At 34.1% G+C, this 25,241-nt stretch overlaps 1 protein-coding gene across 1 annotated transcript in view; it reads left to right on the forward strand.

Moving 5' to 3' along the window:
* The window catches only part of LOC136025073 (tRNA endonuclease ANKZF1-like), a 54,415-nt gene that overhangs the window by 19,630 nt on the left and 9,544 nt on the right, over positions 1-25,241 (forward strand). Inside the window, exons 5-9 of the mRNA XM_065700781.1 lie at positions 5,546-5,657; positions 6,861-7,238; positions 12,244-12,697; positions 17,061-17,202; positions 23,045-23,251. Of these exons, the coding sequence (XP_065556853.1) occupies positions 5,546-5,657; positions 6,861-7,238; positions 12,244-12,697; positions 17,061-17,202; positions 23,045-23,251 (1,293 nt within the window). The remainder of the gene's footprint in view (positions 1-5,545; positions 5,658-6,860; positions 7,239-12,243; positions 12,698-17,060; positions 17,203-23,044; positions 23,252-25,241) is intronic.

Genomic DNA, 25,241 nt, shown 5'->3' on the forward strand with positions numbered 1-25,241 from the left:
ATACTGCCAAATTGAGCATTCTCATTGTTTACCAGGAATTTTCCGAGAAGGGCATCAGAGATGAAACAATTTTCCAGATTTCCAAACAATTTCGTAACCAAGAGTTATTTGAAAAAATAAAAGTAAGTTTATTTATTTCCCTCACAATCGAGAACCATGTACAATACTTAACAAATAATACAAAGCATCATTTTACAATAGGCTTAAAAACATAAATGAGTAAAATACGTCAAATAGAAAAAAAATAATAACTCAAAACTTTTTCTTAATTTTGGAAAAAAAAAGAAAATGTTACTTATAGAGACAATATTTGACTAAAAGTTATCTTTCTTAATCTTAGCAGTCTCCGACGGCTCTTTAATTATAAGTTTCGAAATTAAATCATTTTTATTCTAACAAATTGGAAAACCTAGCAAAAATTTAAATTATTTAAAATAGAAAACGTGAATAAATGAAAAAGCTTGGCTTTAAAATCTCAAAAAAGAAGGGCAGGATAGAGAACATGCGGGAGGGCAACTCCGTTAAAAAGAGAACTTAAAATATCACGACGATAGATACCACGAAGCCGTATTATTGATCCAGATGCCTTTCTGTTCTTTTTTTATAATTTTAAATTTTAACTTCAGTTTTTATGTTGCACAAGTGTACCCGCCACTTGGACTTCTAACAAGTTTCTGATTGAAAAATAACTAACACCTAACACAGATCTTACCACTTTTTTTTTTATCTTCCACGATTTTTTTTTACCACTTATTACACAACTTGGAAGGCTCAATTTTTGCAATTATTAATTGGAGTAAGATAGTGCTATCTGCTGAAAGCACTTTTTTAAACTGGGCCTTGAGATGTATTTTAAATCGGACAAAATTCTCGTACCACTCCCTCATTAGTTTTAAGATTATGATTTTAAATCTCTTCCTTGTCCAATCTGGGATATCATTCTTTTTTATTTACCTTTTCCTAGGTTATATATCTTGAAACTATTGTAGGGATGCGATCTAAAAAACCAGTCACCTTAAATGTCGATAGTTTTTCATCCTGTTGAGCTGATTGATATTCTAAATAACGTCATAAAATTAGGAAGTCTATGATCAGTGAACTGTATTGAATTTTCTGAAACTATTTTGAGTTATTTGATGCTAAAATAAGGGCATAAAATTATTCTAAGTAATAATATTCTAAATAACGTCATAAAATTAGGAGGTCTATGATCAGTGAACAGTATCGAATTTTCTGAACCTATTGTAAGTTGTTTGATGCTGAAGCAACGTCATAAAATTATTCTAATGAATAATATTCTAAATAACGTCATAAAATTAGGAAATCTATGATCAGTGAACTGCATCGAATTTTCTTGTTGTTTGATCATCAAGTTGTTTGATGCTGGAATAACGTCATAAAATTATTCTAAATAATGTTATAAAATCAAGAAGTCTTATGATCAGTGAACTGTATCGAATTTTCTGAAACTATTGTAAGTTGTTTGATGCTGAAAAGTTTGGATTTTATGCAAGGCTTTACATTTGTTCCTCACTGTTTCTGTTAAAAGTAAGTCTTGTAAGGCTAAGCCCTTCGAAACTTAAATCTTGCCAACGTATATTCCATTTTCTGATAAAGATAAAATGATTTGATTTTATTTCTAATTAATTTTGTCAAGTTTAACCGTCTAAAACTTACATGGCTTGGATTGTTGTATTGCTCCCAATTTATTGCTCCTCTTGTATTGTGTTGCTTCTCTTTTATGACATAAAAGTATTCCTGGGGCATTGTGCTGTTCGGATTGTTGTATTTCTCCCAATTTATTGCTCCTCTTTTATTGCATTGCTTCTCTTTTATGACAAAAAAATTACGGAACTCGCTATTCTGTGAGTGGGATTCACATCCCGGTGCATTATGTAGTAGAATTATTCTAGGGATTCGGTTTTGTCTGTTCTGAGAGAAAAAGTACTTGTAGCACCTCTTTTATGACACGTGTATAATGAGATTTTATGACGCTCCTTTTTTATGGATGAGATTGACATCTTGTTGCGTTATGTAGTAAAACGAATCGTTGGATGCGTTCTTTGTTTATTCTAAGGAAAAAGCCACCTGAGATCCCTTTTTTTATATATTTTTTATAGTATTTAATTATGATATTAGTGATAATTTCATACATGACCTAAGATATTATCAATTGTTATTTAATATCATAATCATTGATCATAGCGCCATACATGACACTCCTCTTTTATAGGCAAGGTCCAAATACTGTTATATTATAGAGTAGGGCTATCAAGGGATAGGTCTGTAAATATGTGAGCCATAAATCTCTTCTGTCACATATATTATGGTATTTTATGACACTCCTCTTTTACGGGCGGGATCAACATTTCTTTATGTTTTTGTACTAGAACTGTTCTTGGGATACAATGTTTCACCATCTGAGAAAAATCTTCCTAAATTTTTCGTTTATGGCAATTATTTCTTTGGGCGAAATGGAAGTCCCTCACTTGTAAAGCTTGGTTCTTTGTAGTTCGATGTTAAGTTTTAGGTAAGCTAACACCATGCATACGATTCAAAAAACTTTATATCTTCGCAATAAATAATGGTTCGAATAGGGATAAATTTTTTTATTAGACAATGAAAAACAATGATAAAAGTTCTGGATATCTCGAACTCAAACACGGCGAACGTCATCAGCAGATAAATATTTTCTTTCTACTTTTTTCTTTAATAAGATGAATATTGTTGATCTGTAGTGTTTGCATGTTTCTTATGGCTGTTTATATATTTTATGTACTCGTTTGGCCACATCATCCCAATACATGCGACGTAGGTATTTTCGAAGGCCACACTGCCTTTCCATGACGTACAAATAACAGTTTAAGCAGGTATAAATTCTTTTATTAGACAGTGTAATCTCATAGTTATTTTTTTTTACAAACTCAGAGTTTATCTGACGAAGATGGTTGCTGTATATATGATCGAAATATCCAGAATTCTTATCCTTGTTTTTCAGTGTCTAATAAAATGATTTATCTCTATTTGAACAGTTTTTTATACGCCAAGGAAAGGCAGTGTGGTCTTCAAAAATAACTATATCATCTTGCTCCAAAATACCTCTTGCTCCAAATATAAGCTTTTTAACTACATAAAATATCCAACCTTCGGTCACGCTGCCACTCTATAATTCCTTAGGCCACGCTACCTTTCCATTAATAATAAGATTGGGTTAAACTTTCAGACAGTGAGGGCTAAGAAATTTTCTTTTCTTGAATTTGTCTGGACTTGTATTGTGTTTGAATCAGAACATCGTATGTATTTAGTAACAACAGTTATAATTTATCGGATAGAAATTTCTTTCGTTTTCTTCTTTTTTTAATAGTGTTTGTGTTTTTATCATCTATGTATGTTACTTCCTATTATGTTTCAGTTTTTTGTTTAACGTTGCTTAACTTGTATCCTTAGACTTGAATACTTTCTTATCGGACGGTAAATCCTAGGCTTTTATTTGAGTATTCTTCAATAAATCGCGTCATTTTCCTTATATATTCAAAATATATAATACTTTATTGGTGGTAACCTACGAGGTTCTAAGGGGACTACCCAGCCTCTTTTGAGGAGAGATATGTGTCCCCTTAACGCTGAGGAATTTCGTAGTTTTGAATATTTAAAACTATAATTATGACTATTTTTATTTAATTTTTGTTACTTGATTTTTCGGCATGCACCGGTTCTGAAATATTGGCTTGTACCCCTTTACACTAGTCTTAATCTATACTAACTGGCACGTACGTAGGGGGGGGGGGGTCCTTCGGGCCCGCCCCCCCCAAAAAAATTTTTTTAAAATGTTTAATTTCCCCATGGTTTCTTGGAATTTCTGGCAAAAGTAGGACATTCATTAAGAATATAGATACATGTGTGAAGCCTTTTTTGGGGGATTTAACAGCATGCAATTATCCGGTCAAGTCACTGCCCAATTATTAACCCATCTTTGAAGTAATTAGCAATTGTATTGTTTTTTTTTTTTTTGTAAAGAGAGTTTGCTACCACAGCAAAATAGAATTATCCTTGATATTAGGGTGTTTATCCCTCCCCCCCTTTTCAAGATAAAATATAGCTTTTAATGGATCAATTTTGGAGACTATCATTTTTCATTAAAATCTACGTTATTTTGCAATAGAAGAACTACCCCCCCACAGCACCCATATAGCACTGTTAACCGTAAAATTTACCTTTCAGTGGGATATAATAGATTAATCACTGGTCCTAAATCGTTATGAACATAACCTGAGCCTAAAACGTACTTTTGAGGCTTCAGTCTCCTTCTTCCCCCCGTCCGCTATAATACTACAGATCAAACTTAATCTGTATTTTCCGATATACGTGCTTTTTGTAATACCAAATAAAAAAAGTGCTACTTTATATCTGTTGTTTCGAAGGTTTTGCCCCCCCCCGAAAAAAAATCCCTGTGTACGTCCCTGTAAACTAAGTACTTTTTATTTGAATAGTATCCTTTTGTTGATTTATGTTTGATTTCAATTCCTTTTTCTTTTTTTTCAAAAAATGCAAAAAAGTACAAAATACTTTAGGATACCGAATAATAAAGAATGCAAAAATATTCAAAACTTCAAACACAGTTAGTAACAAAAAATCACACGAAAATTACCAGTACTGCTCCTACCGCTTGTTAGATTGAAAGGGTACACAAGATAAAATATAGAAGTTAATGAATAAGAGGGTGTTACTGTACTTGCACTTAAAACTAAATAGTTAAAGACTTGAACTCCTAACAACAACAAAGATTATGATAATAATAAGTTTTATTATGAGGCACATAAGACCAAACAAAACAGTATTCACAGCACACATCAGAATATTAGAATTTAGAAAATAATCATCTCTCCCCTTCCCAAAAAAAAAACACCAGCACAACTAAAAGAAGAAAATACACTAGCACAGCAAAAAGAATAAAAAAAACACTAACACAGGAAAAAGAACAAAAAAAAAACAACAGCAAAGAAAGAAAACGAAAAACAACAGCACAGGGAGAAAACACAAACTAGAATCACTCTAATTATGTTTACAACAAAGAAAGAAATAGAAACATATTGTTGATTGAACTCCGTTTAAATACAGTTATTTGTAATTAATATATAAACAATCGAATATCTGGATGATACTTCGTTACTACATTGAACAAAGAGGAGTAAAAGAGAAGTGAATATTTTAGGAACACATTTGAGACCCATTTCCAGTGGCAACCCAAATTAAAACTACTTCAAAGATTTCGGTCATTGTTGGATGAGAGTCGGTTACTGTAATATTGTTTTATTTTAGGGTTGTTTTCTCATTGTTGCAGCAAAACAGTATTCTGTTTCTTCTGTTTTTGATATATTTGTTATGGCAAGACCATATGGTTTTTTAAGCCATCTACATTTGGAACGCTCTGAAACCAGCGTGATAGAAATCGCTATTGCCTGATTTAGATTGTTCTTTTGTGATGGGTAGCCACCTTCAGTTGTCACCTTCAGTTGCAAATATGTCAACCAAGTTTTTGTTCCAGGGTGACGTGAATGAGGCTTGCTTGGCAACTTTGAAGGATATGAAACCATCACCCTTTACTTGTGCTGTTATTATGCTAGGAGGTGGCCACTTCGCTGCGGCTATTTTTAGTGGTAAGAATATGCCTTTGTACATTAAAATTTAAAAACATGTCAACGACGAGAGAGAGATTTTGTTTGTTTTAGGCTAGATAATAATGAAATGATTATCTGATTCTGCCAGAGACGGTAAAATGCTCAAAGTTTCAGCTGAATTGATGCAAGACAATTTGCTTTTACAATTTAGTTTTTGACAATTTGCTTGTATCCATTTTTATTACGTGTTTATGAGCCGGACAAACATTTCAGGGGGGAGCCTCCTAACCTCCCCCTGGGTACGGTCTTGCACACATTACAAAAGAATGTTCAAACTCGGCGTAGTTTTCCGCAATTGTTTCAGATGCAAAACCGTATCTAAGATCTCTGTTCGAGAGGGAGGGAGGGGCATTACCAATAGAATGAAGAAGAAGCGATTTACCTCTATATATGGTTTACCTCAATATGAACAGATTTGTCATTTCCATGAATGCCAAAATCCGTCATTTTTTAATTCCAATCAAAATATTATGAAAATTATGCGGATACAGTAAGTGTCTATTTCCCTTTTCAGTAAGACAATAACCTTAAGCTTTTCTATAACCCTAGGGGTGACAATGATAGCTCTAACATTTTATATGATGAGACAATCTTTTCGAGAGAGAAGGACATTACTAATAGTATGAAGGAGAAGCGGTTTACCTCCCATGGACTTAATCTAACGGTTTCGAATAAAGTTTTTTTTTTTTTTTTTTTTTACATGCGAGGTTAATTTGTGAGTAGGAGAAATATTTCTTAGTTTCTAGGAGAAATGGTTTTCATAAACCATAATAATTATTTAATTTCACAAATATTAATTTTATGCCTTTGTTTAGAAATTGTAGGCAGAAAAATAAACAGTGTACATGCACTATTTTCAAACACTAAGATTTTTAACCATTTTAATCATTTTGAACATGAATTAATTTACCATAAATGTATGGATTGGCCATGTTTAACCATGGATTAACCATGTTTTTAACCATTTTAATCCTTTGGACATGAATTAATTTGCCATAAATGTACGGATTGACCATGTTTAACCGTGGATTAACCATGTTTTTAACCATTTGAATACTTTGCACATGAATTAATTTACCATATATGTACGGATTGACTTATTTTCTCTTTTCCTAGATTTTCTCTATAGATTTTATAGATCTATTTATATATAGCTCTATTTATAGATTTATCTATTTATAGATGGTATTCCCGTTGAACATAAAACATTTCACAGTTATACCGTCCGAGCAAAACAGGGTGGTAGTCAATCATCTCGCGATTCGAAATCTGGTGGCTCCCATCCCAAATCAGCTGGTGCCAGCCTTAGGCGATATAACGAGGCAGCATTTGCGCAACACATAACTGAGTTAATGATGGACTGGAGGGAGAAATTAGCAGCTTGTAATTTAATTCTGTTTCGTGCAGTTAGCTCGAATAATGCCTTGCTGTTTGGAGGAAAGAATCCAATACTAAATAAATTAGATGAAAGACTGAGAAGTATACCTATTCCAACTCGTCGGGCGACTTTTGCTGAGGTGAAGAGGGTTTTCAAGGAATTGACAACAGTGGAAGTACTAGGTAAGTAAGCTTACAAAAGTCACTAAGAAAAGAATGGAGAAACAGATTCTGACTTTTTTGCTGCTTTCCTGAATTCTATATCCGTCTGTTCATTTCAGATTTATGTTTCTGTTCATCTTCTTTATTTGAATGTCAGAATTTGTGTTGAATAATAATATATTTGAACCTTCTATACATACAAAAATGTACTTAGACGAATGTTGAGAAAGAAATATTCATAATAAGAACACTTCTCATTGCAAACACTAAAAAATACACTAATGACTACAAACGATTAATACACCAAAACGGAAAATCTATGACTGATTCAGATCGCTGTCTGAATCTGCCTTCTGATGCTTCCATTTTATCATATATCTCATAAACTCCGTAACGTTTGGAAATATAACTGTTTCGAGATCAAATAGGAACACGGAGAAAATGCTTACAAAATTTGAAAAAGACAGACCGAATTTGTTGACATTCTGACGTGGTAAAAAACTTCCATGAAGGCACCAAAAAAATACATGGGGAGCAAAAAACCAGTTATAAAGCCGACCAAGTATTTTTTTTTTTTTTCAAATTGGCCTTTAACTCTAGAAACAAGTTCATAGGACTTTCTCAACTTCTCTCTCAACAAATTTATATTAACCGTGTTTCTCGAATCGTTTGTGCTGTTGACTCTAGCGACAACTGACTAATATTAAAATAGATGATAGGCAGTTTATTATACATATTCCTATACGCCTCGGGGCTTTGTTTTTTATTGACAATCCAAGTCACTCTGAAACTCCAAGTTTTTATGGCACTTGGTAATTGCCAAGTGACATATAGCGATGCAAATTCTGTCGGTCTGTCTGTCCTGGTTTTGCTAGTTTAGGCACTTCCAGATAAGCTAGGACGATGAAATTTGGCAGGCGTATCAGGGACCAGAACAGATTAGCTTATAAATAACGAACAGATTCGTTTCCTCGATTCGGCCATCCGGAGGGGGGGTGAGGGAACGTTTAATTCGGAAAAACTAGGAAAAATAATGTATTTTTAACTTGCGAACGGGTGATCGGATCTTAATGAAATTTGATAATTAGAAGGATATCGTGTCTCAGAGCTCTTATATTAAATCCCAATCGGATCCGGTGGCAATAGGGGGAGTTGGAGGGAGAAACCTAAAATCTTGGAAAACGCTTAGAGTAGAGGGATCGGGATGAAGCTTGGTGGGAAAAATAAGCACAAGTCCTAGATACGTGATTTATGTACCCGAAACGGATCCGCTCTCTTTGGGAGAGTTGGGGGGAGGGTTAATTCTGAAAAATTGGAAAAGATGAGGTATTTTTAACTTACGAAGAAGTGATCGAATCTTAATGAAATTTCATATTTAGAAGGGCCTCGTAACAGAGATATATTATTTTTAACCTCAACCGGATCCAGTGTCATTGGGGGAGTTAGGGGGGGGGAGGTGCGAAATCTTGGAAAACGCTTTGAGTGGAAAGATCAGGATGAAACTTGGTAGGAAGAATAAGCAAAAATCCAAGATACATGACTGACATAACCGGACCGGATACGCTCTCTTTGGGGGAGTTGGGGAGGGGGCTAATTCGGGAAAATTAGAAAAATGAGGTATCTGTAACTTACGAACGGGTGATCCGATCTTAATGAAATTTGATATTTAGAAGGATCTTGTGCCTCTGAGCTCTTATTTTTTATCCCAACCAGATCCAGTGACATTGGGAGGAATTGGAGGGGGAAACCGAAAATTTTGGTTAACGTAAAAATTGAGGTATCTTTATCTTACGAATGGGTGATCGGATCTTAATGGAACTTGACATATAGAAAGATCTTATGTCTCAGATGCTCCATTTTCAATTCGAATCGGCTCCGGGGACATAGGGTGTTGGAGGGGGGAAACCTAAATCTTGGAAAACGCTTAGAGTGGAAATATCGGGATGAAACTTGATGGGAAGAATAAGCACAAGTTCTAGATACGTGATTGACATAAATGGAACGGTTCCACTCTCTTTGGGGGAGTTGGGGGGATTTCCAGTACTTTGGCGAGTTCAGTGCTTCTGGACGTGCTAGGACGATGAAAATCGGTAGGCGTGTCAGGGACCTGCACAAATTGACTTGATTAAGTCGTTTTCCCCGACTCGACCATCTGGGGGGCTGAAGGGAGAGGAAAAATTAGAAAAAGTGAGGCATTTTTAATTACGAGCGGGTGATTGGATCTGAATGAATTTTGATATCTAGAATGACCTCGTGTCTCAGAGCTCTTATTTTAAATCCCGACGGGCATTAAGCCTGTGGTTTTCCTTTTAAATCAATCTATTGAATCTTAGAATTTTGCAAGAGCTCATGCCATATGAGCTCTTGGCTCTTCAGACCTCGTCACAAGTGCCTTATGATCTCTCAGCTCTTGTCCTTTAAGATGGCTTGTTGGCTATATAGTTTTAAGTGAGTAGTTAAAAATGAATCAGCTTTAAAATGCATAAAATCAACTTAAAAGAAAAATAATTTATTGATGTCAATCATTCATATTTATTAACTTAGGGAGCACCGACCCTCACTAAGCACGAACACGTTGTGGCGCGTGCCAAGCATGACGGAAGTATGCCTAGAGTCGGGGAACCTTTGGGTTCTGATATGCACAAATGGTGGTTAAAGTGGACTCCCCCTCACTAATAACATAAATTCTACTCTAAGGCATATCTATTGATGTTAACTACTGATTTTTTGCTTTGCATTTCGCTGATTTTCTGATGTTTACTTTATTAATAAACACAATTATAACTCTTTACATTTTACATATACTGCACTGATGGAAAAACATATGTTTTTGTTGGCGTGCAGTAGTAAAATTTAACAATTTTCTAAACGCACCAAAAATAGCATAATAAATAACTAACAAAAAAAGAAAAAGAAAAAACATACCACGAAAAAAGAAAGAAAAAGAAACACAAAACTAAAAAGATAAAATGTGTTGCTAAATTCATTGTTTTGGTTTTTATTGTCTGTGTTTTCAATGTTGTGACAGGCTGGTTTAATGTTAAAAGTTATACGTTTTGAATCAACCGCTCTGAATAAAAGAGTAGAAATGCTTAGTGGGCGTAGTATTATGCGACGAAACTTGACCTAGTTTAATTTAACTAACGTACTGAGGGATTGCACTTATAAAATTCATCCCTTGTTTCCCAGAAACTACGGAGAAATATTCAATATTATTTCTATATAAAATTCAATTGGTCAACATTTTGAATTATTGACGATTCAGGAAATTGTATTACACTTGGTATTACATGGTATTGCTCTTGGTTCTGTCTGCAAGTTAAAAAAAAATTAAGTTAAATGGGTGTCATAAACTATTCTAAATATTCATGGTGCGTTGAAATCGTTAGTTCAGAGATAGGTGACCTGAGGTGAAATCTTTAATTGTTAAATTTGCAATTGATGCTTGGTGGAAACACTAGCAGTGACATCTGTTGAAGGTAAAGGTAAGGTAAATAAGGCATTAAACTTTACAGTCCCTACCGGTGGTGCTGATCTCCGTTTCTTGGCCTGCCAGGAAGTGCAATGAGGGGCTGGGGGCCAACCATTCTGTGCTTTCGCACACCCTTCCTGTCTAACTTCCCCAGATTTCTCCAGGTACCCATTTAGAGCGTGGTCGACCTTGGCTGAGCTTAAAGAGTCACGCCACTGACTCCCGTCCCAAACTAAATAATTGGGTATGCTAGGATTCAAACCCTCGCCCTCTAAGACAAAGGGTTCTGAATCCAGTGCACCAATCCATTCTTTTGAAGGACAAGCATAAAAAATAAAAACGTTTGTGCCTTATGCTCTCATGAGGATTGAAGCAATGCATCATGCTCTTCCCCCCACTAAAAAAGTGTTCTTGAAAGTTGAAGTCGATCTCCTACCTGAAGTCGACAGAACAGGATAGACTTACGAATGTTAAAATTTGAAAGTGCTCATTTACAAAGTGGAAGGACCCCTCCCCTTTGTTTTGCCTTTAATCAAATTCTGTATCCATCTGCACACATTAAATGGTCTAATGTCAATTTCTTTATTTCACAAACGCTGCCTTTAACCAAAAACAATATATTCCCAATATTTTACTTTCTGCCGACCAAAAAAAGCCTAACGCCTTAAAAAGACTAAAGCCTACAAAAGCCGTTTTCCGAAATTTGGAACCTGATACTCGACCATCCGAATAGCCGGGCAGATCATTGATTGTAAGCCTTTGGTACATTGGTTTACAGAAATGAACGTATTTTCTTCATTGCTACAGACACTTCCCAATAAACTAACATTGTAATTTATTTATTTTTACTTGTAAATGCGATATTTTTGGTTAATATTGTTAATTGCTACCGATCAGGAAATTGAAAATCATGTCATCTTTTCTTTCTTTTTCTGTATGTGTGTGTAAAATAAGGGGCATTTGGCATTTTTTTGCTTTTTGTTTTTATTCTTTTTTTTATATAGCTAAAAAATTTAAAGTACGGAAGAAAAATGAATAGTTGTTAGATGTGAATATAAATTTAAATCATCCTGATTAAATAATGATGAAACTCTTTCATTTTTCCACTTGTACATTGGAAAAAAGATTCGTTTTTAAATTCAAGTTGAAAAAAATATCAATAAAAAGAGAAAAGAAATAAATATAACTGAAAAATTCATTTTCTTTTGTCTTAGTTTTAAGCCCTTGCCTGCCTTTCAAGTTTTCCTTGAAAGAAAGCAGTTGGAAATAAAAGGGAGCAGTTATAGGGATAAATTTAGAGTCTTAAATTAATTTAATTTATTTATTTATTAATTAATTTAATTATTTTATCCTCTTTCCAAAAATTAATTTATTTATTAGTTAATTTAAATATTTTATGCTCTTTCCAAATACCATATTTACTTATATAACAATGCACCCCGCCCTAATGGTTTTAATATAGCCGTGAATAACATTTCTTCGTTTTTTTTCCTCTTGTGATACAGTTGTCAAGACAAATTGAGTACCTAAATTTACTCCCAAAATTAATTCTAGATCGAAAGGAAGTTGAAGACATGATAGAGATTGAGCTGATGATGAAGAAAGAAATAAAACAGAAAATCACTCCCTCTCTTGCTGAATCAAGTTCACCTATTCAACAATCTCTACCCCTACTGGAAGATCCTATTGATATTGACTACATACCCTCACCAAAGAAAAAGCCAATCAAACCAAAGAAGAAATCGCCACAAACTTTGATTAAAGAAATGGAAGAAATAGAGTTGTTTGACAACGAATCCAAGATTATAGACAAGATTGTGACTGCACTTAAAGAGAACAATGATGATGATTTTAATGAGTATTTTGTGCAACTTGATAGTGCTATTGTTGATTTACAGGTTGATGGTGAGCAAATAACAAAGGAGAATGTGCTAAGCAGAAGAAGGGGAGATGAAGGCTTAACACTGTTGCATTATGCAGCTATTTATGGGAGAAGACAACCTTTGTGGTAAGTTGAGTCATTGAGACGACTTCTTTTCTTCTACTTTTCCTCACTCCTTCAAAGGAGGAGCTGCTAAATAGGAGAAAGAGAGATGAATGTTCTACATACATCACATAATGGAGCCATGCATAATGAAGATGGTTTCCTCATTTAGCCTCATTTTTGAAGTTTAATCATTTAAAGAGTTCATAAAATACATTTTCAAAGGAGGAGCTGGTAAGTAGGAGAAAGCGAGATGAATATTGTGCATGCATCACGTAATGGAGCAATGCATAAGGAACATGGTTTCCTCATTTAGCCTCATTTTTGGAGTTTAATCATTTAACCTCTTTTGATTTTTATACCTTTCCTCGCTTTCTCCAAGGGGTAGTTACTAAGTAGGAGAAAGGGGAGAAAGTCATTGCACTATTATATGTTGCAGCTTCGTATGGGAGAAGACAACCTTTGTCGAAGTTGAATTAACTAGCGTCCGGTCTTTAATCTTATAATTTTATAGATTAGCCTTAAAATATGAGAAACTTTATATGTTGCTTAGTAATTTTTTGTTCAAAGATTTGCAAGTTGGGAGATTCGCACATGACTTTCAAACAAATGAAAATCATTAATGGGTAAGTTATTATTACGAGTTGTCTTAAAAACGGGTATGAGGGCTCATCGGATCGTGTATTAAATTTTGCTGGTCTTTTAAGAATTAAATAAAAAAACAAGTTTTTTGAAATGAAAGTAAGGAGCGACATTAAAACTTAAAACGAACAGAAATTACTCCTTATATGAAAGGGACTTTTCCTCCTCGACACCCCGCTATTTACGCTAAAGTTTTTATTGTTTTAAGAAGTAGAGTTGCGAGAAAGAATCAAACTTTAGCGCAAGGAGCGGGGTGTCGAGGAGGAAAAGTCCCTTTCATATAAGAAGTAATTTCTGTTCGTTTTAGTTTTAATGTCGCTCCTTACTTTCAGCTAAAAAAAAACTTGTTTTTTTTTATTTAATTTCTGAAAGTTTTTGAATTAACGCATGTCTGATTTTGGCTCTCCGTATATAAATTATTAAAATGAAATTTGCTATTAATTCTTTTTTTGGCTAAATGGCTTTCTCTTAGTTTTGATCAGACGATTTTGAGAAATAAGGGGTGGGGAAGGAGGCCTAGTTGCCCTCCAATTTTTTGGTTACTTATAAAGGCAACTAGAACTTTAGTAATTTTTAACGAACGTTTCTATTAGTAAAAAATATACGTAACTTGAGAATTAACTTACGTAACAAACTTTTATATTCTTATATTTTTGATTATATATATATGAGGGGGTTGGTCCCCTCGTTAATACCTCGCTCTTCACACTAAATCTAAAGTTTTGTCCCAATTCTTTGAAAATGACCCCTGAATCAGAAAGGCCATAGAATAAATGGTTGAAATTACTAAAAATAATTTAGCATAAAGAGCGAAGTATTTATCTCCTTGTAAATACCTCGCTCTTTATGCTAAAGTATTTTTAGAAACCCTCATATGCGTAATAATCTCTGTTTGTTTTAAGTTTTAATGCTTCTCCTTACTTTCAATTGAAAAAACTTTTTCATGTTTATATTTTCATTGTTTTTTTTTTTAAATGCTAGAAAATCCTGTGCCCTTTTCATTGAATTTCTCTTCCCCCATGAAATATTCCTCCAAAGAAAGATCCTCCCATATAGCCCCCTCCCCTGAACCCCACACCTAACAAAAAAATTCCCTTAAAACGTCGGTACACTTCCCAATAACCATTACTGTATGTAAACATTGGTCAAAGTTAGTAACTTGTAGCCCCTCCCCCAGGGACTGTGGGGGGTAAGTCATCCCCAAAGACATAGTTAGTATGGTTTTCGACTATGCGGAACAAAATGGCTATCTCAAAATTTTGATCCGTTGACTTTTTTCGGTCACTTAAAAAGGGCACTGTAACTTCTCATTTCCGTTAGAATGAGCCCTCTTGCAATACTCTAAGACCTCTTGGTCGATACGATGACCCCTGGGAAAAAAAAACAAACAAACAAATAAACACGCACCCGTGATTAGTCTTCTGGCAAAAAATACAAAATCCCACATTTTTGTAGATTGGACCTTGAAATTTTTTTATCTAGGGTTCTCTGATACGCTGAATGCGATGGTGTGATTTTCGTTACGATCCTATGACTTTTAGGGGGTGTTTCCCCCTATTTCCCAAAATAAGGCAAATTTTCTCAGGCTCGTAACTTTTGATGACAAAGACTAAATTTGATAAAACTTATATAATTGAAATCAGCATAAAAATCCGATTATTTTGATATATCTTTTAGCATCGAAGTTCCGTTTTTTAGAGTTTCGTTTACTATTGAGCCGGGTCGCTCCTTACTACAGTTCGTTACCACGAACTGTTTGACTAGAGTGGTCACAGGTACCATACATGGGTTTGGCCTTGGATTTCCTACATCTCCAAATGGCATCAAATTAAAATATGAAGTTAGTTATTTTAGTCAGAAAAACAGAAAGAGACAAAAAAAATTCTGTATGGTTGACATTACCCGTGCAGCCCAAGGGCAATGAGTCCAAATTATGCAAATTTTCCATTTCACTTAGGATGCTCATAGATACATGAATACATGAAAGTTGGGTATATTATACCTTGCTAAAATGATTGTAAAATAGGAATTTTTAAGCTGCGTGATTTGAGGGCCGAAAGTGAGGGTGTTGGACCTGTATCCGTGCCAGCAATGTTCGTGTATTTATGCATGTTGCACCTCTTTTGATTATTTGTATTTTAATTGAAAGGTTGTATTATAATTGAAATGATTGCATTTTAATTCAATCAGTATCATTTGAGGGATCAAAGAGAGGCTTTTGGCCTTGTGTCCCCGCCAACAATATTCACACCTTTATATATCTTATACCTCTTCCAACACATGATCGATCGGGGATTATTTATAAAGTTGATTAAACGTTCATCATCAAGAATTATGAAGATCTAAGTGCGGCTGTTTAAATTCAAAACACATTAAGTAAATATTTCACAAAGCAGTGCTTGATTTTAGCCAAAACTGGTAGTTGGAGGCTTCTGAGGTGGTTTATTATGCTGATACCGATTACGCTGATCATAAGTGCTGAAGTAAAAGGAATTTTAATAGAGACAATAAGATCTAAGAGCAGATGACTTTGCAAACATTAAAAACGTTAAACGCTAGTTTTTAAACGTTTGCAAAGTCATATACCTGTTCGTACATTTTATGTATTTTGGTTATATGTGATTTTAATCTATATTTTAATACTAGCCAATGAGCCTCTTGACCATCAGACATATAATCACAGTTGATATTCTTTTTTGAGGACAACCCCTTCCCCCCAAAAAAATCCTGAAAGTTTCAACTCGATCCCTTAGAGTATACAGGTTATACTTAGCAAAATTCCGCATCAAACTCATTACTTTTTAATTAAATCAACCGATTCTTATATAATCCCTATAATTAGTGATTGGCTGGAAATTTAGGCAACTTACCAACTATGCGAAGTAAGATTCAAGTCTCCAGAACATTGGATTATTGAGTTGATGTCTTTTCGCTATGGTCAGGCGAGCAAATAAATTATTTGTGTAGGACGCTGACAGGAAGGATAAACTGATTAAAATTTAATTCTTCAAACTACAGAACCAGAATTCAATATTATTTGATTAAGTAAGGGATTTAAATCTATAAATCATGTCTCATATTCTGTTCTCCAGCACAATAAATTGTTTGGTTAATGTGTCAGGATTGCTGGGCAATCAGATTATTTATGTATTCATAGGAGGGATGAACTTAATATAATTAACTCTTCTTAAATTCAGTTAGGATTTTATATCATTTAATGTGCACGATTTCAGCTTATAAATAGTTTATAGTCTGTTTCTCATAAGCCTAGAATATTAGAAAGGTGATGTCTTTTCATCATGAACAGCCAAACTATCAATACAGACTCAATACAGATTGACTTTTCAAAATATTTTTGCAATGTTTCGCACTGACTGTACAGGGAAAAAGCTGGATGGATCCTATGGAGCTCAGAGAACACTAGGCTCAGACTATCTCTCCCTCTTTTCTCCTCCTTCTCTCCCACTCTGATTAAGATAATAGTTATGCATGTTCTCTTACCCCTTCCTTCGCTAGATGTCGATAACATGGCAACGCCACTGTCCTATTTGGGTGATGCCGATGCGTAGAACTGAAATGGTATGTCTGACTTGTAAAAAAGGGCTTCTGTATATTACAATATGAGAGAACCCATTATGTCGTTTATGGGACAGTTACCACCGTTGCTCCTATATGAAAAGTAGACTAAATGGGGCTAATGTAATGTTGGGCTATGTTTAGTTTTTAATTGCTTTCCATATTACAGGTATTTGCTAGAGTCTGGTTCAGATCCTGCAATTTTGGATTATCGAGGGAGAACAGCATATTCTGTTTCTGCTGATAAGGAGACTAGAAATACTTTTAGGAGGTTTTATGGAGTGCACCCAGAGAAATATGACTATGCAAAAGTATCTCTCTCTCTCTCTCTCTCTCTCTCTCTCTCTCTCTCTCTCTCTCTCTCTCTCTCTCTCTCTCTCTCTCTCTCTCTCTCTCTCTCTCTCTCTCTCTTCTCTCTCTCTCTCTCTCTCTCTCTCTCTCTCTCTCTCTCTCTCTCTCTCTCTCTCTCACTCTCACTCTCTCACTCCTCAGCCGAAATTTAAAATAAATATTAATTTCAGCAGTTCATTTTAAAATTGGCCCTATCTCTTTTTTCGTCCAAACCTTCAATTTAGCAAAACTAACAACTCCCTTTAATTTATGGCAAGAAAAAACTGTTTTGTCCTGTAGCTTCATACGCATGAAAGCAATCCTAACGTTCGTAGATATAATTTCAGAATCGTCTTTGGGTCGTATCTTGCCTTTTTTTTGTATAAAAATGTTTGTATGTATGATACGACCAACTTTTTCACTTAATCACTGAATTTTGTTTTGTCAGTGACCTATACAATTGGTGTATTTAGATACATTGGTGTATTAGATGGAGTTGACACTACATTACTAACAGGGCTCCTAAAAAAGAATTGAAAGTAAAACCAGGTGTGAAATTGGTACTAGCACTCACCAGTTTGTGCCAAGGAAAAAAAAAAAATCTGATTATTTCTGTCCTCCCTCTTCAAAGTAGAAACAAATAAACGGCAGATAATATAATATAAATATACCAGGACTCTAAAATATCCCGAAAAATACTATAAATAGCATTGTTGCACTCTTAAATAAGTTTAAATGGTTACTTGAACGGAAAAGGATCAGCCACCAATAAATTTGAAGGCGGAACCCTCGTGAACCTTTTAGAACAAAATGTCTATCTAAAAAATTTTATCAAATACCTTTCGTAGGAGGACAGCTAAAAACGGTGAAGGGGAGGGGGAATGATTGCCCTCCAATCATTTTTTACTCTTAAAAAGAGCATTAGAACTTTCAGTTTTCAATTGAATTAGCCCCTTGCAAAGTTTTTACAGAAACTCGTTCCATATGAAGCGATATGGACCGTCTTATATTTTCTAATTTTTTGTTTTTCGCAAGTAATTCGTTAATACGTTAAGACTTGTTAGCATTAGCTTGTACCGGTCGCCTAAGCTATATAAAGTGCATTAAAAAAAAAAAAAAAAAAAAAAAAAAAAAAAAAAAAAAAAAAAAAAAAAAAAAAAAAAAAAAAAAAAAAAAAAAAAAAACAGCATGCAAGAAATAGAGAATACAGTGATTTTTTTAGTCCATCTTCAAGTAACGTCTCAGCATTTTTTGAAGAAAACATTCTTCTGGAAAATGCCATTTTTCGAAGTTTTGAGAGATTAGCAACTAAAGCGTTTTTATTGATAGGAAAGAAACAAACACCAAAGTGTTGCTTCTGCAAAACTATCTTTCTGCTCCTGTAAGATCCGCAAGTTTTTATGCAAATCCTAAACAGATATGAGGTTTTGCTTTCTAAACCGCGGTGGTTGATATAATAACCCCGGAACAGAAAGAAGAAATATTATTAGATTGACCGGCTATCTTTGTTATGAAGAATAGGTTAACCAAAAGAAATGTATCCGAGGGGGGGAGTAAAAAATGAATACACCTTAGATAAAGATTTTCCATTGTATCTGCCTGGGTCAGCTAAATTCTGGAACAACTAAGAGCAAAGTGTAAAAACATAAATATTAATCTTTTCTCGTCCCCTAACAAAAACAACAACAAAACACTGCTTTCCGGAGTGCTCTGCTTTCCCTGCTGCTTCATTGGTATTTTCATAAGCCTTAGCGATTGCCCTTAATAAAGTCGTCTGCAGGATCCCCAGGAACTCAAGGGTATCACCCAGAAAAATTACTTAATGAGAAAGCTTTATTGATATACTCTTGCATTCTATTTGCAACACCAATGTACCGCACCCCTGTCACTACCAAGTTATGTACTTGAAAATGTTTTAGCCAAAAGAAAGGCCTTTTTGATATTCCTTACGGAATATTGTAATCTTATATAAAAGAATGGCCAAAATTCAAAAGTTTAGCTGAAATTCTTATGTGCGGGAAGTGGGGGGTCCATGTTTGAGCCCTCCTCTCTCCCACCTAAAATATGGGCAATGGCATAAAATGGTGCAAATTAAAAAACGATATTCAGTAGTTAAAAAGATTTAAAATTGGTTTTTCAATTTCCACCTCTTCCCCCTTCTTTGGAATCTAAATTGCTCTACATAGTATTCCGTTTCGCTCGGTAGATCTTTCTCGAAAATCCTATTACTCAACTTCAACTTCAACTTTTTCTTTGTTCAACTTAAAAAATACAAAAACAGTATTATGCCCCAACAGAGAGCAGAGCTCGTAAGGCTGGGACAGCGCAAAAATATAGAAAAAAACATCAACATCTCATCGTAATAATGATTCCAAAATTTAACACGGCAAAAGACAAACAAAATAGAAAAAACTTATAAAAGAGAAGTAACAAGGATAAGTAAATAAATAAATATCGGGCAGGAGGGGCGTGGGAGGCCATCCCAGACACAGGGACAGAAAAACAAAACATACAAATAAGAAGATCAATAATTTAATTTTCCATCATCAATGGTGAATAATCAAAAATTTAGCAAACAATCTTTAATATTTGCTTTTTTAAATTTAATTGAGATTTTTGGGACGGATCAATCAGAATTTTATCATTCAGCTTATAATTGTTAGCAATGAAGGGTATTTGGTACCTAATCGAAAACCTTGACCTTTCAGAACTTACAAAAGGAATTCGGTACATCCCAGATCTCCTACAATCTGAACGAGGAAGTAAAATTAACAGAGATTTGTCATAGAAATAATTTTTAGAATTTTGGATTTGAAAATGCCATATGGAAGTATCTAATACTCGTATATCATTTAAATCTAACAAATTTAAGAAGAGGAATAATGTTTTAATTTCCGAAACATTTTCAAGTTTTGAAGGTCGATGTAAGAAATTTCCAAGTATTCTTATTGCCCTATTTTGTAGTACCTGTAAGGGTTTTATATGCTTCCAAAATGTATTAAGGTATACAACTGAGCAGTAATTCAAATAAGAAGTAATTAGAGAGTGGTAATTAATATTCTTCACACGATACATCGACCCAATATTTTGAGCAAGTTTTAATCTTAAATACTCAATATGATTATGAAATGACAAAAAGGGATCAAGAAAAACTCCTAAATAGCGATATGATTGGACCCTACAAATTTTTTGGTCACCAAACTGAAGCTCCTGACAAGAAATCTCTCGAGTGGCACGTTTTGAACGACCAAAAACCATAAAATTAGTTTTTGTAAAATTTGGTACTAGATTATTGGAAACAAACCATCGATTTACTGAGGTAACACTTATAGTCAGATTTTTTATCAATGTCAATGAATCCCTAGCTTTAACTGTTATAGCTGTATCATCTGCAAATAGAATTGCATGGCTAATATTCTCATGCAAATCTCGTGGAAGATCATTAATATAAATCATAAATAAAAGTGGGCTTAATACTGAGCCTTGGGGGACACCAATATCAATAAGACTTTTTAAATTAGTCATTTTCCACCGACATCTACTGGGATTTTGCGTCCGCACAGGTATGATTTAATAATTTGTAATACTTTCCCTCTTATGCCGGAATTTATCATTTTGTTAAGAAGATTTCATGATTTAAAGTGCCAAATGTTTTCTTTTATATCATAGAAAACAGTAGCCACATGGAAATCATCATCTAAACAATCATTTATTTCTAATGAAAGAGCTGCAACTGCGTGCTCTGTCGAAGGGTTTGCCCTAAATCCAAATTGATATTTGGTAAAGAAATTTATTTTATCTAAATAGCTAGAAATCCTTTCTTTTAAAATTTTTTCAAACACTTTATATAATGGTGATAAAATTATCACCAATTGAACTATTAGTTGAATTATAAGTGAAATTATTAACAATTTCCAATTTCCCAAGAGAGTTTACTTTTCTAAAATCCTGTGAATCAAAGACTTTTCCTTTTTTAGAGGCATAAAATTTCATACAAAGGACCTAATCAGTTGTTTGTGTTATTTCTGGCAATAGCAGTAAACACAGCACAGGGTAAAAAGATAGGGCTATACCGGCTTGCTTAAGGAAATATTGTCATTGGGTTAAAAAAAATGTGACATCACAAAAACAACCCAATGAAATTAAAGCACATTCTTTAACATGGAAGCGTAGTACAGTAATTTTTTGTTTTTCTTGGTCTGTTAAAAGACATAACTCCTTTTTTGGTGAATAATAATCAACAATCAGGGAACGGATTTACTCATTCAAACTTGCGGATCAACAATAATTAACGCAAAAACGTAAACTTTATTATTACCGTAAATAAAGGGAAGTGTTTTCAAAATAAACTGAATAATTTTTTACTATTTTCAATTAAGTCCAAATTTACTGCTTAACGTTTACTTTTTATACACCTTGTCACTGCCTAATTAAACTCTGAAAGTTTCAGTTAAATAGGAGCATATTTCTTCAGTGCCCTTTGGAGGGGAAAGAGGTGGACAATTCAAAAGAAAGTACCATCCCATGTCTCATCCGGGTTGCAGTGGTATTTAGCAGCCTAGTAAGAGACAATCACGTCCCATGCTAAGAAATACAACAACCATAGCTTCTAAAAGTAATGTCGGATCGAAACACAAAGTACACTATTAGAACCGCCTTGTCCGGAACTCCTACATAGGAAATCGTCAGTCTCTTGGCTTGAACAACAAAGAAAATATGGTGGCTTGAAAAATAAGAAAAGTGGCTTGAACCACCTACGATATTCGGCATTGGCGGCATTTTTTATTTTCGCAAGATGGGCACTGGAAAAATGATAGAGAGCTGTTTAATGATTCATTTTAAAGAAAATTGCTATATCTAGTGTCTTTTGTAATTATTTTTGGTAAGAGATTAAACTAATAATAAACTTAACAAGCTTTATGGCAAATTCTGAAATTTGTATGGATGAGTAGGGTTAAGGCCTCATTCAAGTGCTGGTCTATATTAATCACTAATTTAGGAAAACAGTCTTCCTTTTCTCCTTCTGTCTCTCTTTTTTTTTCTTTTTTTTTTGTGTTTGTGCTGTTGCATTGGTGATTTCTCTTTTCATGATATTCATTCTTGAAATTTCCCGATCAAATTTGATTGACAAGTTTGACAACCAACGATTTCAATCGCAGGTCGTTTTCATCCACAATATTGGATCAACAAAATCTTTGTTGGTCGCTAGAACACGCCAGAAAAGGCCTATGATTAACCTTTAAGTTTGGTTGGTTCGTTTACATTTAGGATAACATGGAATAGGATTTTACAAACAGAATTAATAAAAAATAAAAATAAGTCTATTGAAATGAAAGTAAAGAGCGACGTTAAAACATAAAGCAAAAAACAATTACATCTGAGGAGACAGTTGCTACCCTAAGCCTACCAATATTTGGGCTGGAGTTTAGCCTAATCAATATTGAGCGCATAACAAGTATGAGCTATACACTAAAACTCTAATGTAAACAGCAAGAAACTTAGCCCTCTAAGGACAATCAATAGCAATAGTATAATTTATGTTCGCTTTAAGTCGTATTGTCTTTCTTTACTTTTCTTTGATTTTTTTTTTTGAAATTTAACATTTATTTATATAATTGGTATTTCTTCAGTATCTGCATTTAGGAGCCACATCATAGCCTGACTTTTGCTATTGCTTGAGTATTATTTAGCTGTTGGACTATTGTTTAATGATACTGGACAATCGTGTAAGGGGACGCCCTCATTGAAGCATATTTTTTTTTTGTATTTAATCACCTTATTTTTTTTTATTCTACTTAATTGTTTTATTTATTTACTTCAAAGGCGCTAATTCCCTCTCCGCTTACTGATGAAGCCGAGCAAGCAAAGGCTGCTAAGCTTGCTGAAAAAAGGCGACTTCAGAAAATAGCGAGAAAAGAAAAAGAAAAGGAAATGAAAAAGAAGCTAGAAGAAAGAAAGATAAAAGATGCAGAAAAGGAGGCCGAGGAAGAAGAGAAAAGAAGGTTTTTAACTTTGAGTGATCGAGAAAAGGTATGTGGCAATTCGTTATATATGTATCTATGAATATGACTGTCAAAAGAATCAAATTTTAATAATAGACAATATTGTATTTATCATTACCAAACCACAGATCTATGGCCCACAGGGGTGGATCTAGATCCAAATTTTGGGAGAGGCCCAATGTAACAAGGGCTCCAATGATCAAAATCTGGGGGGGGGAGAATGTGAAAAAAGTGCCAAAAGTTGACCAAATTAACAAATTTATTCTAAAAAATACAGTGAAAAAAAAAGAAAAAGGAACAGGGAAAGGGGGCGCCAGAAAAAAATCTTGGGGGTGGGCGTACCCCCCGCCACTGGATCCGCCAGTGATGGCCTGACGCTAGTAAAGAACTACGTTTTGTTTGAAAATTTGAATATTAATCTCTAAATAACTCAGGATATTTCTTCACTTGAGTGCGCTGCGTCAGTAATTTCTTCTATCTTTGGCCTTGGTCAAAATAGAGCGGGCAGGGTAAAATACTGCCGTTATTAACGCAAGAAGACTCTGTGGTCTTCAGTTAATTGGTTGAGTGCTTCCTGGTAGAAGTTAGTTGAATTGTGTCTTCAAAGTATTCGTAAGAGGGTGATCATACATAAAGCTTTGAAATCAAATATTGGAGGAAACTCCCAAATTCATTTAGAGTTTCTGTGAAATAATGCACAGAGCATGATGAATAGAATGATATTATGAAGCTCAACAAATAGCTTCAAAGATGCCCGAAGTTACATCTTGGCTGCTTTATTTCATTTGTAATGCTCTGAGCTTATTCCAATTATCAGAAAGGATATTTAAGATACCAGTTTTCTACATAAACACAACGGATTAGGACAAAAAACCTAGAATTAGGCGGATTAGGATTACGAGAAACCAAAAGTGCAAATTCAATATTTTTATGGAATATATAGAATTTTATGGAATATATATTTTATGGAATATATATTTTTATGGCTTATTCCATTTGTCACAAATAATATTTAAGATACCAGTTTTCTACATAAACACAACGGATTAGAACTACCAATCTAGGATTAGGCGGATTAGGATTACGTGAAACCAAAACTGTAAATCCAATATTTTTACGGAATATTTAATATGGAATATATACAATTCTATAGAATATATATTTTATTAAATATAAATTTTGTGGAATATATATAAATAAAGGATTCTGTTTGGCTGTAAAAACATGTTTAATATAAACAAAATAATCATATTATATTAGAGAACGTGAAAAATAAAGGATTCTATTTCTTAAAAGGAAATTTAGTTTCTTTGGCCCATTTTTTGCCAGAATATCAATCATCTTATCTGCGTCGCAGGAAACATCTCTGTGAATATTTAAACTTGCAAGGCCATTCAGCCGAGTCTCTGTCATTAAATTCCTTGGGTATGTTTTCACTCTTCTTAACGCTTAAAAAGTCCTTTTAGCCGTGCTGGAAGAAACTGGAAGAAACGTAGCAAAAATATGCACATTGGGGAAATGGCTACTGTTGCAAGCATTTAGGGCGTCTATTGCATTTTTTGGGAATGTTTTATTCTTTCGGCTTGGTTCCATTCTGCTGTTAAACTGCTCCATCCTATTCCGAGTTAATCAGTTTGATAAAATTCAAGAAGATTTTTGAAACCTTATAAATCTTCTAGATAAAGAGGTTTACTAGTCGATGAAAGGCTTTCAGAACTACATAGTATGCCTTTACGGCTGTTAAACCTGTTTTTGAGACTGTTGGCTAAGCAGTCAATTGCTTAGCCAACACCTACTACTCGAAAGTAAAACAGTTCAAAATAGGGATGATACCTTTTTATTGACAGTGAAATATAAAATTATTTAACTGGATATTTCGAACACATATACAGTGTTCATCATCAGCAGTAAAACTAAAAGACATGAATAAAAATAAACAAAATTTATACCTAATAAACTAATTACATATAGTTTATTGCTCTTATTTTTTTTTTCAATGCAACAGCCGAGGCAAATCT

The sequence above is a fragment of the Artemia franciscana genome, chromosome 1 (genome assembly GCF_032884065.1).
Source record: "Artemia franciscana chromosome 1, ASM3288406v1, whole genome shotgun sequence".
Lineage (NCBI taxonomy): Eukaryota > Metazoa > Arthropoda > Branchiopoda > Anostraca > Artemiidae > Artemia > Artemia franciscana.